General features: G+C 34.8%; 1 protein-coding gene across 5 annotated transcripts in view; it reads right to left on the reverse strand.

The window, feature by feature from the left end:
- Positions 1–1146: 1146 nt before the first annotated feature.
- The window catches only part of FOLH1B (folate hydrolase 1B), a 69069-nt gene continuing 52216 nt past the window's right edge, over positions 1147–17999 (reverse strand). For 3 of the 5 annotated variants that reach the window (XM_010384318.2, XM_010384322.2, XM_010384319.2), the window contains 6 exons: positions 13211–13302; positions 11976–12066; positions 9110–9374; positions 8727–8808; positions 3437–3529; positions 1147–1457 (listed from right to left, as the gene is read on the reverse strand). In XM_010384318.2, the coding sequence (XP_010382620.1) occupies positions 1268–1457; positions 3437–3529; positions 8727–8808; positions 9110–9374; positions 11976–12066; positions 13211–13302 (813 nt within the window). In that variant the 3' untranslated portion in view covers positions 1147–1267. The remainder of the gene's footprint in view (positions 1458–3436; positions 3530–8726; positions 8809–9109; positions 9375–11975; positions 12067–13210; positions 13303–17999) is intronic. The other 2 variants (XM_010384320.2, XM_010384321.2) reach the window with 1 other exon arrangement.

Consider the following 17999-nt stretch of genomic DNA (forward strand, 5'->3'; position numbering starts at 1 on the left):
GCCAAATTTGTAGTAAAGCCCCTCTGGCTTGACAGTTCTTCATAAACAGCTTCACACAGTGGCCCAGAAGACAAGTTTCTGGGGAGTTCTGAAGTATCAATTTGAAGCAGGTTCAAGGGCAACACCATAGCAACTTCTTAACATTGAGCGAGGCCACAGTGTGAGGGCACTCTTCGTTGGCTGCTCCAAATTCACCATGGAGATAAGAGCAATTCCTTATATCTGCTCATCACATATTCTTGAAACGTCTCTTTACATATTACTAGGCAATATTTCATTGCTCCAATGCTGTAACAGTTAATAATTCTTTACACTAACTTTCCCTATTCACATTACTGTATGTTTTCTCTGTCTTGATGGACCCTGGATCTTACTCTCATGTGAATGAATGTTCTATATCAGCAAAATAAGGCAAACTATAGCCACAGTGATAATATATTTGAACCCTTAAAAGCCAATGAAAAAAATCAAGTACCTGAGAAATACACATAGTATGACTGTCTTTATAAAAAGTTCAAAAATGCATAATGCCAAAACATGTAAAGAATACAGCCATGTGTGGTACAATTATAAATAATGGAGGAAAGATAAATAAACATAAAATTCAAGAAAATGGAAAGGCATAACTGTCATTAGTACATGGGGCATCCAAAGATATTGGAAATGTTATTTTCTTCATATGGCTATTAGGTTCACAAATGTTCATTTAATTACTATACATATATGTTATACTATTTAAAAAATAATTATTTCTTATACTATAGAGTGATTACATTTACTAAAAGTGTAATTTGATCCATTTCCCAACTAGTGTGCTGAGATAGTGATCTTCTCAGCCTTGGGTGACCAGGCAGGCCATGAGGCCTCTGGCTTGGAATAGTCTTGTGCATATTCCCCAGTGTGCTCTATGACATACTGATGTTTTCTTATGTGTGAAATGACATGAATAGATTAGACTTGATTACCTGATAATGCCAGATGCGAGTTTTACTGTATTATGCCATTATCCTTAGATTTAATACTGAGTTAAATTTTTCCACTTCAGAATAACCTCTTATAATTATGAAATTCAATTTTTAATTTTTAATCCATAGGGACAAGACAAAAGAAACAATATAAACACACATATATAAACACCCACATAACTATATATAATATTCAACTTTATTTCAAATATACCAATTTTAAAATTTATCAATATACCCATTATGATTCTTTCTGAATGACATACCACACAAATTCAATATGGATTCTCTAAAGAATCCTCTTAGGCCACTTCACTCAAAGTCTCTGCAGCTGCTTGCACTGTGAAGGCTGCAATAGAAATCTGTCTCTTCACTTCTCCCCAGGCCTGGGAAGGGTCCACTTTGCTTTCGATATCAAACAGAGCATCATAAATTCCTGGGAATGACTCCCCTGCATACTTGTTGTGGCTGCTTGGAGCATAGATGACATGCCTGTTGATAAAATCATTTGCTGTTTATTAGGTACCTAAATGACATACAAGAGAAACACAGGAGCACTCTGCAATTCCTGGATTGCATATTTCTATAACAATTTGAACAAGCCACTTGTCAACTGAACTTCCAAGTTCAATCATCTCTGAAGACTATTGTGTGAAATCTATAGTAATTAATTATATTTTTATTTCAAACAAATAACTTAAAGTGGTTCAGTGCTACAAAAGTAAAAATGATGATAGTAACCACAGCAATCATCTTTGGTATTGGTATTTAATGTTTACTTACAATTTTTCTAATGATTAGAAATAAACTCTACACAGTTGATATTAGTATTTCACAGAGGAGGAAACTGAGGTCTGAGAGATCAAGTAACTAAATGATTTGTCTCAAAACACATGACAAGTGCTGATTTTTTAATATATCATGCTACCTCCTACATTATAGCACAATTGTGATCATTACAGCCTTGTTTGTGATCAGCCAACCCTATATTGTGTTTGTCATTTTTAAAAAATCCACACTATCATGTTAGAATACTTAACATAGAGTTTGAAGAATCATCAAAAACAATTTTGTAATGTTCCACATGACCAAGGTAGAAAATGTTTTATAGAATGGGCTAAGACATTTCATGTAATAGCCCATAGAAGAGAAGGACAAACTCCAAAGTAAAGAGGTAGATAAGGCCAGAAGCAGTAGCTCATGCCTGTAATCCCATGTATTAGGGAGGCCGAGGTGGGAGGATTGCTTGAGGCCAGGAGTTCTAGACAAGTCTGGGCAACATAGGGACACCCTGTCTCTACAAACCAAAGTACACATATTAGCTGGTACATGGTGGCATGTGTCTGTTGTCCTAGCTTCCTGGGAGGCTGCTGTGGGAAGATTGCTTGAGCCCAAAAGTCTGAGGCTGCAGTGAGCTACAACTGCACAGCTGAACTCTAGCCTGGGAGACAGAGTGAGACCCTGTCTCTTAGGAAAATAAAAGGGCGTGGGGAATGGATAAAAATATACTGCCGGCCGGGCGCGGTGGCTCAAGCCTGTAATCCCAGCACTTTGGGAGGCCGAGACGGGTGGATCACGAGGTCAGGAGATCGAGACCATCCTGGTCTACACGGTGAAACCCCGTCTCTACTAAAAAATACAAAAAACCAGCCGGGCGAGATGGCGGGCGCCTGTAGTCCCAACTACTCGGGAGGCTGAGGCAGGAGAATAGGCGTAAACCCGGGAGGCGGAGCTTGCAGTGAGCCGAGATTGCGCCACTGCACTCCAGCCTGGGCGACAGAGCCAGACTCCGTCTCAAAAAAAAAAAAAAAAAAAAAAAATACTGCCATTGGCGATCCAGGTCAACCTGTTTGAAGATGCTCTTACTACCAAGCCAGAACCTTTTATAATCCCTAGAAAGAAAGTTAGGGCCATTTCTGGCTGTCCAATGATCTATTTCATTCTGCAATATTTAGAAAATCAACCTAGGGCACAGTCAATGTTTGGCAGGAAAAAATTCAACTGTCAGGATTTAGGAGGAAATAAAATCTCTAAATATCAACATTAGAGAAAAGAATAAATAAATATAAACTTATTGTATATATTATATAGAGAGAGGAGCTAAAATTTCCTATATATTATATAGGAAAGGAGCTAAAATTATGCACACAAGAATATAACCATGATTTTATATTTTTCTGATAAAATTGGGGAGATTTTTATTTCCTGCTGTGGCTTTCTGGATCTTCTATATTTTCTAAAATAAACATATGTTCTGTTATAATCAGAACAAAGATACTCAAAATAAAGATATGCAAAAATCATATTACATTATATGAAGAAATAATACCACTATAACTTCCTACACATATTGTGAAATTTTCCATTTGCTTGCAAGAAATCAACTACAATATCTTTCCACAATGAAAAAAATAAAAATAATTACAAGAAACAGTGATATTATAGAAAGGAGTCATACTTTCTTTTCTTACCTATAAAAAGGTCTGTCTGGTAACCCTAATGGATCAATAAATGCTCTTTCCAGAAACATGAGTTGATCATTCATCATTCTTAATAATATTGGGCTGAGAAAGAAAATGAATATAATTATAACTTCATGAAAATATATTTCTATGCAGAAAATAAAAATTTCAGAACAAAACTGAATTTAGTTATCTCCAGGAATTGCTTCTAGGCCCACCCCCTACACCAAAATTTGTGCATACTAAAGTCCTGCAAGGAAGACACATGTATATGAAAAGTTGGCCCTCCTCCTCTGTGGAATTAACAGGGTGAGAATGAACAAACTATAAAAGAAATTAAATTGATCTCTTGGTATAATGATCCAGTTTTAAATCTAAAAGTTACTTAAAACTGTATCATTTCAAGTGATTTTCAGAATGGTTTAAGTACAGCATTCTTGGAGTGTGATATGACTTTCTGGATTAACTTGTTCTGCCTCAATGAGGAAATGTAGGCTGTGTATGTGGAATCTGAAGCCACATCTGATCTCCCTTGGGTTAGCTGCCCCCAGTATAACTCTTATCACATGCTTAATCCCTCTTTGACATCTTAGTCTTCATATTGTTAAGACAATGAGATAGGCAATTATATAAAATAGAAAATGTTTACGGAACACATGGCTAGTAGTTTAAACGGAATGTAACAGTTGTTTTATAAGTTTCTATAATTCTCTTACTTTATATTTTTCATTAGTTTCTCATTAGCTACATCTGAGGTTCTCAGATTCAAGCCTGCAGAGTGAGCATCATTCAGTGATAAAAGTTCTAATATATCAAAGCTAAAAGAAAGATGATTGTTGAGATTTTTTTTCCATATAAATGAATTTACTTACCTAAAATACTTTTGTTCTAGATTCATGTCCATCCTACTTTTAGATATCTAACAAAATCATTTTCTGTATGCAATGCTAATATTTTCAAATGTAAGTTTGAAAATAAAAGATTTAATTTGGCAAAATAAAAAGTTTTCCATATTTAAAAATAACAAGAATAGTCGGTCCCCCCCCCCATATATGTGGGTTTTAGTCCATCAATACTGTATTTTATTTTGTCTTCTTAAGAGATGGAGTCTTGTTCTGTCGCCCAGGCTGGTGTGCAGTGGCTTGATCATAGCTCACTATAGTCTCAAACTCCTGGGCTCAAGCAATCCCCCTGCCTCAGCTTCCTGAGTACCTGGGATTACAGTGAATAATACTGAATTTTCCATCTGCATTTGCTTGCTAATGAAATCTATGGATAGAGAGGGCTCACTATATTAATGGAAAAAAGAATTCATGTATAAGTGGACCTGTGCAGTTCAAATCACTGTTGTTCAAATGTCAATTGCAAATTTTAACATTCTGTAATATGCAAATTAAGAACAATACAATACATGGCTATCACATTTTAAAATCCTATAAAATACTGCTGAGGCTTATAAAAGCACAGGAAACAGCTGTATGTGACAATGGAAAAAATAATAGTGATTTTTATTTACATTGGCATAATAAGGCAAGATTTTCTTCACCTTAGGTATCCTAGTAATCTACTCACTGAAGTAATATCAATATTAAAATAAGATGACCTGCTAATGTTTAGTAAGATGCCTGGCAAATTAGAATTATTTGCCAAGTGATAACTAACAATATTCCTTTCATTTTTAAAGCTAAACCTATTATGGACACAAGAGATGATGATTACTTCAGCCTTTTAACAATATTTAGATACCTCCTATGTATCAAACACTCCCTGCTTTTACAGAACTTACATTCCAAAAGGAGTGTTGAGGTTGTTTTGTAGTAAGAATGATTCAATATAATTGAAAGCTTATCAGCAAGCCCTGAATACTTCAACAATGAGTTACTGAATTTAATATACCAATTCTTTCATAATTTAATTAACTAATGAGAAAAAATCATTACAATAAGAAAGCATAAATCATCTTATTCATTAATTTCCCTCTTGCTTTTTATAATTTTGTTTTACTAACAGTTAGCATTTAGTGATCATTTCCTATGTGCCAATTACTGTTCTGAATGTTTATACAAAATGTGATTTTTAATTTTCAGAGCGATTCTGCAAAGTGGGCAGGGTAATAGCCCCATTTTGTAGATGAGATAACAAAGGATCATGAGTTAAATAACTTGCCTAAATTCACACTAGCAAGTTTTAGAGTGAAATAGGAGGTCGGTATTGTTCTTTCAACTGCACCTTGCTGACAAAAGGAAAACAGGAACAACTTAAATCCCCATAATTTGGATTTGAGCTATTTTTAATATTTATGTATTTAGCATCATGAATTCAGATTCTGTGATAGTATAAAGGTAAATTAAACACAGAATACCTGTTAGCAGCTCCCATAAACAGTTGAGACAATCGAATGAAGGATAATTTCAATAAGATGCTATGGGTTTCAGAATCAAATTCACAAAGCATTGCTACAAGTACAAAAACTCATGTGGCTACACACATGTAAATGCATGCACGCACGCGCGCACGCACACACACACACACACACACACACACTTCTCTTTCTCTGTATCCTCTGTCAACATCTTATATTCTTTGATGGGCCAAGAAGTAATACAAGAAAAGCAGGATGAAGACATGTCTCTTCCTTAGATTTCAAAGTTTTGGTTGAGAAATTCAACATTCAGTTTAATTTACTTAGTTAGAATTTACTATTATTATGTGCAATGCACTGTGCAGGTGTTTCAGAATTTGTAAATACATAGGGAACAGAGTGGATCTTTACTATCATTTAGAGAAAATAAAACAACTGTAGAAATAGTAAAGGAAGGGGAAGCTGAGTGTGCTAAACAACAAGTGTCCTAAACAAACCAGAATTCAAACCATAAGGCATTTTGTCAGTGGGAGAAAACATTTTTTCTTTTAAATAGAAAAAGAAAACCAGTTTTATAGAATACATGGTGTTTGGGATCTCCTTAAAACATATTTCTCATTGTTGACTTTTTTACCCACATACAAAAATTATAAAGAATTGGAAAGAATAGGAAAACAATTCTTCCAATATTCCCTGAGGATAACATAATTATCAAAATAATTCCTTAAATTCCCTTTAAGTTTTTCCTATATTTGTTAAGTAAAAATTAATCAAACTATATTTACAATTTTATAAACTTTCTGCTTACTTCATATTTTATTCTAAGTATCTTCTATTATATTGTATTTCTAATAATCCATTTTAAGGATTATAAAATGTTCGCACTGGTGAATATCAAATTTTTTAGTAATTTATCTTCTCTTAGGCATTAGGTTACTTTGAATTACTGGCTATTATAATTTTATACTTCAAATCTTTCTCCGGGCAGTCTTTCTTTTCCAAAACAGAGACTTTTTCCTAAGAAATAATTCAAGAAATGGAAAACCTATGTCAAAGCACAGGACTCTGTGACAGTTCTTGAACATGTTAGCAATATCTATCTATCTTTTTCAAAAAAGCTAAAATAATTCATAATGCTATCAGAAAAGCATGGAGACCATATGCTTCAGTGTACCAGCTACAGCAGTGGGCACAACCAAGGTTTAAATTGGTATTAATGTGTTATAAAAATAACGTCACGTTACTTTCATTTGTATTTCTAATTATGCATTAGTGAACTGCAATATTTTGCTATGTTTCTTTACAGGTGTTTCTTCGACAACATTTTTATAATTATTTGTCTTGTTTCTTACCGATATTTTCAGTTTGTTCTTTTGGACTATTTAAATTAATTTTCAAAAAATATTTTTATAATGTATATATTACTCTCCATTTTTGCTAGAAAATAAGTTTTCAACTTTCTTAACTTTTCTTTTGAATATTAATTTTCATATTCTGAACCATTTTAATGATCTCAAATATGATTGCATCATTTCCCCACTGCTTCTAAACTTGGCATCTGTCTTTCAAGAAATTTCCATTTTTACTAAAAAATTCTTTACAGCTGTTGTGTATGTGAGCATACAATGTGACGTGCGATTCTGAGTTTAATTTTATAGCAGGTACTAACATAGTTTATACAATGTTATGATTGACTAATCTTTCCCAATTGATTTTTGCTGTATCGTTTATTACTAATACTTCCTTATATATCACTGAGCCTATTTCTACATCATCTACTCTGATCTTTTTATGTATCCTTACATCAGCTCCTAGGGATTTGATATTTACATCACGATACTATATTTAATACACATATCTGTGCCCTCAAAATTCTACTTTAAAAAAATTACCTTAGTATTCTCACCAAGTATTTTTCCTGACATCTTAAAATTTTGTTCAAATTGTGTTGTACTTGTGTAATCTTACACAGAATTAATCCTAAATGTTTAACATTTCCAAAATTAATGACTTCACAATATTTGCTATTCTGGATAAATAGAATTTTGCCAGATGGAAGTGGAAATAAGGAGCTCTATGTGGAGGTAATGAAATAAAAAAAGAGGCAGAAAGAAATCACGCTTTGAAAATTAAATAGTCTGGCTGAGTTATGATGTACAGATACTGAAAAAACAAGAAATAAAACTGGAAACAGCTGGGGTCACACAGTGAAGGCCCTTCATTGTTAAGCAGAGTATGTTGTAACTGATCAAATGGCAGGAGGGAAGGACTGACATTTCTCAGCAGCACAATTGCCACTCCAAATGTCGAAAGTAGGTCTTTTGAGATAGGGCAGCCCTACATAGGATGTGCTAGAGTGGAAAGACAGAAAGCAGCAGGAAATGGCACTTGTCTACCTATGTAACAAGCTGCACGTTCTGTACATGTATCCCAGAACTTAAAGTAAAACAAATTTAAAAAACAGAACTTAAAGTAAAACAAATTTAAAAAACAGAAAACAGACCGGGCGCGGTGGCTCAAGCCTGTAATCCCAGCACTTTGGGAGGCCGAGACGGGCGGATCACGAGGTCAGGAGATCGAGACCATCCTGGCTAACACGGTGAAACCCCGTCTGTACTAAATATACAAAAACTAGCTGGGCGAGGTGGCGGGCGCCTGTAGTCCCAGCTACTCGGGAGGCTGAGGCAGGAGAATGGCGTAAACCCGGGAGGCGGAGCTTGCAGTGAGCTGAGATCTGGCCACTGCACTCCAGTACGGGCGACAGAGCGAGACTCCGCCTCAAAAAAAAAAAAAAAAAAAAACAAAAAAAAAAAAACAGAAAACAGCAAGAAATTCCCAAAGCGAGTTCAGCAACAGCGATGTTAGTTTCCTTTTAAATATATATGTGTGTGTGTAGATATAGACACAGATATAGATAGATATAGATACAGAACGTACTTGCTTTTGTCAAAGTCCTGGAGTCTCTCACTGAATTTGGAAGCAATTTCTGTAAAATTCTTTACTGCAGAAAAAAGTGAATCTGAAATAGAAATCGGGATCATCAAATGCTTAAAGAACAGTAATTTCTAATGGCATTGTTCTATAGTTCAAGAAAAGGAACAATATAGAAGCCATCATCTTTTGTGTTTTACAGGATATTTATATTTTTATATTATAAGATGTGAGCATCCATAAAATGAAAAACACATTTATAGACATAAACAGAATATTGGATCACTTGAAATAGCAATCAATAATAAATGACCTAAGATAGCCCATTATGTTTTGGAGATTAATAGAACCATACAGATGAGGAATTTGAAAAAGGAATGGTAACATACCAAATGATACACTGTATGTCTTCATTTCCTGTGGATGTTTCATAGAAATATTGTAAATTTTGTCAGCATACTTTCTTAAAACCACAGCATAATCTCGACAATCAAAAGGGAGCACTATGGAATTGGCTAGTTCAAACACCATTCCTCCTCGAACCTGGGCCACAGTGAGGTGATATTTAAACATTGGATCATAAAACTTTTCCACCAACTCATATGTTTCGTAGACACTGTGATACAGTGGATAGCTGCTGAATTTGTTTGTTTCCTACAGAAAAAATAACAAAACATATCTCTTATAGGATAGCGTACAATAAAATGATTAGCACCATATTTACTATTAGTATTAGTAAGATTGGTCAGTGATGGATCAAGGAACGTACTTAAGCATCTCAATAAGCTACTTACTAAACAGCTAATATTATGATAAGTAAACACACTCCAGGCTTGTACCAATTAAAATATGTGTATATGATATAACAAATACTATTTAAAAAATATTTCAAAGGGACCAAACGGGCTTGCCTCTAAGAATGCAGAAGATTGCATTCTTAGAATCTGAAAAAACAAGACAAGACAATCTTGCATTTGGGTAAAAATAAGAGAAATTGTTAAAGGCAAGTAAATAAGTATTACACAATATTATATAGGAGAAGACACTAAATTGTTTAATCAGTAAAATTCCATGGATAAATGATTGTCTGACAAACAGTGTGCTGAAGGCTAGAGAGTCTAAGTGGTGAGGAGTGCAGTAGTGGATCTAAAGTCTCACTAAGGAGAGAGAAGGAAGGCCCAGACAGGTGTCAGGAAAACCAAAAGTATAGGTAGAAGGAACAACTTTTCAAATTGTGAATTGCTGGTTTATCACTTTCGACCATTAAGATGCTTATTTTTTATTATTAATGTAAAAGAACATTTTATGTACTGATGTGTTGAAGAGACTGGGATTCTGGAATTACCCTGCCAGGGTTTGAATCTAGGCTTCAGGACTTACTACCAAAAACTTTAGGTGGTCATCTGACTTTTCTTTGTTGTAATGTTTTTCATAGTAAAATGTAGACAATATTAACATTTATCCTCACTATCAGCTCCCATATAACTCTGCCTAACTTCCTACCTTACAGACAGGAGATTGAAGATTTTCCACCTGGGAAGAATAGCCTGTGAGGAAAGACTTACAGAAACTTAATGTCAACTCTAAATCGCCAAATGTCTTTTCTGTATTTAGAATTGAGCTAAATCTCTTATTATTGCAATATTCTTATTGGAACAGTTTTGAATGAACTCTTCCTTACCATTTTTATAAGTGTGAGAATGATTTTTCTTTATAACATAAAATTTAAAAATGAAGACATATCAGGATTAAAATATTACTTATAAATATGGACATATCATAAAAGCTGACAAAGGTTTCATCTGATTAACAGAAATCAGGGATGGTATGAATATGAAATGGAAATAAGAAACAACTGTTTTTAATTATAAACCAGTGTTCTCAGAATAGAGTATAGAAGATATTATAGAACTTGGGGCCTTGATTACTGCCCAACTCTTCACAAAATTCCATCTGAAAGAAGTGATATTTAAGGAAGACTGTCTAAGGGGTATGATATAAATCCATGCCCCTGTGTATTTTAGGCTCCATTTTCTAGCAGATCACCTGAAAGCTACACAGATGTCATTAGCTCAGCTCCTGACAGAGTGGTTTTCACTAAGTTGCAATTTCATGTAAAACATTTGCATTTTATCTGCAGTCTCTATGAGAGCTATAGAAAACCAAGACTGCATAAGCACTGGTTATAAAAATAGCAAGGAAACTGTTGCTGTAGTGGTAAAAACAATAAATAAATAAATAAATAAATAAATAAATAAACCAGTGTTCTTATAAAACCACTTGACATTTTATAAACTATGTACCCATTTTACTTTGAAGAAAATGAAAACTATATATATGTGTGTGTGTGTGTGTGTATATATATATATATAATCTACAACAGAAGAAAAGGAATCATGACTTTTACACGTTCAAAGTGTATTATACTGATATGGTTTGGCTCTGTGTCCCCACCCACATCTCAACTTGAATTATGATAATCCCCACGTGTCATGGGAGAGACCCGGTGGGAGGTAACCGAATCATGGGGGAGACGTTTTCCTGCCCTGCTCGCCTGACAGTGAATAAGTCTCATGAGATCTAATGGTTTTATAAAGGGAAGTTCCCCTGCACCTGCGCTCTTGTCTGCTGCCATGTAACATGTAACTTTGCTCCTCATTCGCCTTCAGCCATGATTGTGGGACCTCCCCAGCCATATGAAACTGTAAGTCAATTAAACATATTTCCCTTGTAAATGACCCAGTCTCGGGTATGTCTTTATTAGGAGCAGGAGAACAGACTAATATATATAGTCTGTTCTTTCTTAAACAAATTTTTCATTTGTTTAATGATGTTATTTGTTTAATAATTAGAGATATAGTAAGAGATGGAAATTCAAATACACTGATTAATTTTGAATGATAATGGGGAGATACTGATTAATTTTGAATAAGGAGGAGGGTGAAATCAAAGACAATTCCTACATTTTCAACTTAAATGACTGAGTGAATGCAGTGCCACCAAATGAAACAGAAAATATGTTTAAGGGAGTACACGGAAGTTCACATTTGCAGACATGAGTATTGATACCAACTGACACTTGAATTTAGGGTAGGAATACCAGATACAGGAGTTATCCTATGTAGTAGCGATACTGTCAACCACTGAGACTTCTCTTTGCTTTCAACTAATGTTTGAGTCACTTTTTGGAGTCAGAATTATTTGTTTAGTTACAACATATTCATAAATAATCTTGAATAATTTAGATTCACTTACCCAATTTTTAGTATACCGTGCTCTGCCTGAGGCAATTCCAAGTCGTTGGAAGAACACCTCAAAATCATTTCCAGATCCCAATTTGCTTATCCTTTTAGAGATAAAACGACAGAATTATTTCAAAGTAATTTGTTCATTAAGTACAGATTACATGTTCATTAAACTAAACTCCATTCTATTATAAATGTAATTTTAAACATACAGATTTAGACATGCAGCAAAAACATGAAAAGAATATTAATTTTCATCACAAAATATCTCCTTCTATGAGACTATTTTGTGTAGGAATGACTATTTTATGTCACATTTTGTTAAAGTTTTCTGAAGTTGGAAAACGTTTTCCTTAAGATTATTTCATTCCATTTATCATCTTTATCTGTTGTACATAAGAGAGTGAAAAGCAAATATTTTTCAGATAATTTGGACATAAATTTGCCCTTTATGATATAAATAATTTGTGCTGTTGACATCGATAAACTCAGAGTACTGAGATATTTATTCTTCTTCCCTTGCTTGTGAAGATACAACCAATGTTGAAGTGATGCTTGCATTTTTATTACAGTAAGAAAAATATTTGTTAACTATATGATATTCAGAAAAAGAATAATTACAAGGTGATGAGGTGACAGAAAAAATGAGAATTACTTTTCACCATTATCTCTATCAGGGGTTGAGCATCCCTTATCCAAAAATCCAAAATCTGTATCAAAATATCTCATGCACCCCAAAAATATATACACCTACTACATACTCACAAAAATTAAAGATAAGAAAATTTTTAAAAATGCTGCAAAATCCAAAAGTTTTTAAGCACCTACATGACACTGAAAGGAAATGCTAACTGAAGCATTTCAGATTACGAATTTTCAGATTAGGGATGTTCAACCAGTAAGTATAATGCAAATATTCCAAAATCTTAAAAAAAAATCCAAAGTCCAAAATACTTCTCATCCCACACATTTCATATAAGAAATGACCAATCTATATAATCTGTTGAAATGTTCCATATGTATATATTACATATTCTAAAGACAAATCATGTTTTGATGTCCTGCAGATTTAACTACAAAACACACTGTAATATTTTATTTGTGAACCAAAGGAATGCTTTTCCTTTATCAGATTTTAGACCATTTTTAAAGTTAATTTTTCACTTCATAATTGAAAGAAAATACGCTTTTATTTTCAAAACAATCCCACACTGAATTCAGTGGAAATTTCATTCATTTGTTTACCTGGGCATGCCACTGAATTCAGGGGAAGGACTTTTTTCAGTCCAACTTTCATAAAGAGATTTGCCTTCAAAGCCTTCATCAGGGCTTTCCAGCTACACAAATTAGAAGAAAAAAAGAGAATACTTATAAGTCAGATATATTAAAAACTAGATGTCCATTAACCAGAAGTGAATAAGCCACAATGCAGCAAAAACAAGGGATGCTATCCATACATTAGCAGTCATCAAGAATTATAAGTTTCTGACAAATGGGAAAATACTCATGTTATTATATATAGGTGAACTATATTATAAAAATAAATGTATGAAGTGCATAGCATAAACATGCTACACCAAATTCATACCAAGCCACTGTCTTTAGATGAATGGCATAGTGTATGATCTTTTTGTCTATTTTTCTGAATTAAAAGATACTACAATCAAAACAATTTATCTTCTCACAACAAAGAAAATAAAAAGAAGCAAGCTGGTTAAGGGAAAGTATTCAATTTAATATTGTTTCCTGCCAGTAGAGTTGCCAAAGTTATTCAATAATATACAATAAACTGCAATGTCTGTTCTTGTACCAGTATCACGCTGTTTTGGTTACTGTAGCCTCATAGTATAGTTTGATGTCTCCAGCTTTTTGTTCTTTTTGTTTAGGATGGCCTTGGTTATATGGGCTCTTTTATGGATCCATATGAATTTTAAAATAGATTTTTCAAATTCTGTGAAGAATGTCAATGATAGTTTAATAGGAATAGCACTGAATCTATAATTTACTTTGGGCAAGATGGCCATTTTGATGATGTTGATTCTTTCTATCCATGACCATGGAATGTTTTTCCATTTGAATATATGTCATCTCTGATTTCTAAGAGCAGTGGTTTGCAGTTCTCCTTGTAGAGATCTTTTACCTCCTGAGTAAGCTGTATTCATAGGTGTTTTATTCTTTTTGTGGTAATTGTGAATGGGTGTTAATTTGTGACTTGGCTCTTGGCTTGTCTGTTGTTGGTGTATAGGAATGTTAGCAATTTTTGCACATTGATTTTGTATCCTGAGACTGCTGAAGTTGCTTAACAGCTTAAGAAGCTTTTGGGTTTTGGCAATGGAATTTCTCGGATATAGAATCATGTCATCTGCAAATAGGGATAGTTTGACCTCCTCTCTTTTTATATGAATGAGCTTTATTTTTTTGTCTTGCCTGATCACCCTGGCCAGCACTTCCAATACTATGCTGAATAGGAGTGATGAGAGAACAAATACTTATTTTGTGTTAGTTTTGAAAGGGACTGCTTCCAGCTTTGGCCTATTCAGTATGACGTTGGCTGTGGGTTTGTCATATATGGCTCTTATTACTTTGAAGTATGTTCCTTCAATATCTAGTTTATTGATAGTTTTTAACATGAAGAGATATTCAATTTTATTGAAAGCTTTTTTTCTGTGTTTATTGAGATAATCATGTGGTTTTTGTTTCTAGTTCTGCCTATGTGATTAATCACATTTATTGATTTGCATATGTTGAATCAACCTTGCATCCCTGGGGTGAAGCCTACTTGATTGTGGTGGATAAGCTTTTTAATGTGCTGCTGGATTCAGTTTGCCAGTATTTTGTTGAAGATTTTTGCATCAGTATTCATCAAAGATATTGGCCTCAATTTTTTTTGTTGTTTTTGTATGTGCCAAGTTTTGGTTTCGGGATGATGCTGGTCTCACAGAATTAGTTAGGGAGGAGTCTCTCCTCCTAATTACTTTGAAATAGTTTCAATAGAAATAGTACCAGCCCTTCTTTGTATCTCTGGTAGAATTCAGCTGTGAATCCATTTAGTCCTCGGCTTTTTTTGGTTGGAAGGCTATTTATTACTGCCTCAGTTTCAGAACTCATGATTGGTTTGTTCAGGGATTCAATCTTTCTGGTTCAGCCTTGGGAGGGTGTAAGTGTCCAGGAATTTATCCCCTTTTTTCTTTTTCTTTTCTTTTTTTTGTTTTTGACATGGAGTCTCGCACTGTTACCTGGGCTACAGTGCAATGGCGCGATCTTGGCTCATTGCAACCTCTGCCTCCCGGGTTCACCCGATTCTCCTGCCTCAGCCCCCCTAGTAGCTGGGATTACAGGTACCTACCACCACACTCAGCTAATTACTATTTCTTCTTGATTTTTTAGTTTATGTGCATAGAGGTGTTTATAACATTCTCTGAGGTTTGTATTTCTGTGGGGTCAGTGGGAATACTCCCCCTTATCATTTCTGAGTGTGTTTATTTGAATCTTATCTCTTTTCTTCATTAGTCTAGCTATCACTCTATTTTATTAATTTTTTCTCAAAACATCAGCTCCTGGATTCATTAATATTTTGAAGGGTTTTTCACGTCTCTACCACATTCAGTTCAGCTGCGGTCTTGGTTATTTCTTGTCTTCTGCTAGCTTTGGGGTTTGTTTTTGTTCTCTAGTACACTTAGTTTTGATATTAGGTTGTTAGCTTGAGATCTTTCTAAGTTTTTTTTTTTTTTTTTGAGATGGAGTCTTGCTCTGTTGCCCAGGCTGGAGTGCAGTGGCATGATCTCAGTTCACTGCAACCTCCACCTCCCAGGTTCACATGTTCTCCTGCCTCAGCCTCCCGAGTAGCTGGGACTACAGGCGCGTGCCACCACACCACATTCGGATAGTTTTTTGTATTTTTAGTAGAGACGAGGTTTCACCATGTTAGTCAGGATGGTCTCGATCTCCTGACCTTGTGATCTGCCCTCCTCGGTCTCCCAAAGTGTGGGATTACAGGCGTGAGCCACCGCGCCCGACCAGATACTTCTAACTTTTAATGTGGTCATCTAGTGCTGTACTTTTCCCTTTTAATTCTGCCTTAGCTGTGTTCCAGAAGTTCTGGTATGTCATATCTTTATTCTCATTAGTTTCAAAGAACTTCTTGATTCCTGCTTTTATCTCATTATTTACCCACAAGTCATTCAGGAGCAGGTTATCCAATTTCCATGGAATTGCATAGTTTTGAGTGAATTTCTTACTCTTGATTTTGAATTTGATTGCATGGCGGTACAAGAGATGTTTTTAATTTCAGTTCTTTTGCTTTTGGTGAGGAGTGTTTTACTTCCAATTATGTGATCAATTTTAGAGTAAGTGCCATGGGCTGATGAAAAGAATGTATATTCTGTGGTTTCTGGGTGGAGAACTTTGTAGATATCTATCAGGTCCATTTGATCAAGTACTCAGTTCAGGTCCTGAATATCTTTGTTAATTTTATGTCTTGAAAATTAATTACTATTTTCAATTGGCCATTAAGGTCTACCACTATCATCGTGTGGGAGTCTAAGTTTCTTTGAAGGTCTCTAAGAACTTGCCTTATGAATCTAGGTGTTCCTGTGTTATGTGCATATATATTTAGGACAGTTAGCTCTTGTTGTTGAATTGAAGCCTTTACCATTATGTAATGCCCTTCTTTGTCCTTTTTCATCTTTGTTGGTTTAAAGTCTGTTTTGTCAGAAACTAGAATTGCAACCCCTGCATTTTTCTGTTTTCTATTTGCTTGGTAGATTTCCCTTCATCTATTTATTTTGATCTATGTGTGTCATTGCATGTGAGATGGGTCTCTTGAAGACAGGATACCAATAGGTCCTGGTTCTTTATCCAGCTTGCCACTCTATGTTTTTTAACTGGTGTATTTAGCCCATTTACATATAAGATTAGCATTGATATATTTGGATTCAAACCTGTCATCATGATGTTAGCTGGTTATTTTGCAGACTTACGTGATTGCTTTATAGTCTCACTGGTCTGTATACTTCGGTGTGTTTCTGTTGTGACCGGCAACAGTCTTTCCTTTCCATATTTAGTGCTTCTGTCAAGAACTCTTGTAAGACAGGTCTGGTGGTAACAAATCCCCTCAGCATTTGCTTTTCTTAAAAGAATCTTATTTCTCCTCTACTTATAAAGCTTAATGTGGTCGGATATGAATTTCTGGATTGGAATTTCTTTTTTCTAAGAATGCTGAACATTGGCCCCCGATCTCTTCTGGCTTGTAGGGTTTCAGCTGAGAGATCCACTGTTAGTCTGATGGGCTTCCCTTTGTAGGTGACCTGGCCTTTCCCTCTAGCTGCCTTTAACATTTTTTCTTTCATTTTTGTCCTTAGAGAATCTGATGATTGTGTGTCTTGGGGATCATCTTCTCAAGGAGTGTCTTACTGAGGTTCTCTGCATTCCCTGAATTTGAATGTTGGCCTGTCTAGCTATGTTGGGAAAGTTCTCATGGAGTATGTCCTGAAATATGTTTTCCAAGCTGGTTCCATTCTTCCCATCTCTTTCATGTACACCAATCAGTCATAGGATTCGGTCTCTTTACATAATCACACATTCCTTGGAGGTTTTGTTCATTGCTTTTTCTCTATTCTTGCCTGCCTGTATTATTTCAGAAAAACAGTCTTAAAGCTCTAAGATTCTTTCCTTCACTTGGTCTACACTGCTATTAATACTTGTGATTGCATTGTGAAGTTGCTGTAGTGTTGTTCAGCTGTATTCATTTCTATACTGGCTTTTTTTACTGTCAGTTCCTGCAATATTTTAACATGAATTTTAACTTCCTCAAATTGGGTTATAACACACTCCTTTAGCTCAGTAAACTTTGTTTCTATCCATATTCTGCATTCTATTTCTGTCATTTCAGGCACCTCAACCCGGTTCCGAACCCTTGCTGGAGAAGTGATGCAGTCATTTGTAGGAAAGAGGGCACTCTGGCATTTTGAGTTTTCAGTGTTCTTGTACTGATCCTTTCTCATCTCTGTGGGCTCATCTGCTTTCAATCTTTGAG

The sequence above is a fragment of the Rhinopithecus roxellana genome, chromosome 15 (genome assembly GCF_007565055.1).
Source record: "Rhinopithecus roxellana isolate Shanxi Qingling chromosome 15, ASM756505v1, whole genome shotgun sequence".
Taxonomy (NCBI): domain Eukaryota; kingdom Metazoa; phylum Chordata; class Mammalia; order Primates; family Cercopithecidae; genus Rhinopithecus; species Rhinopithecus roxellana.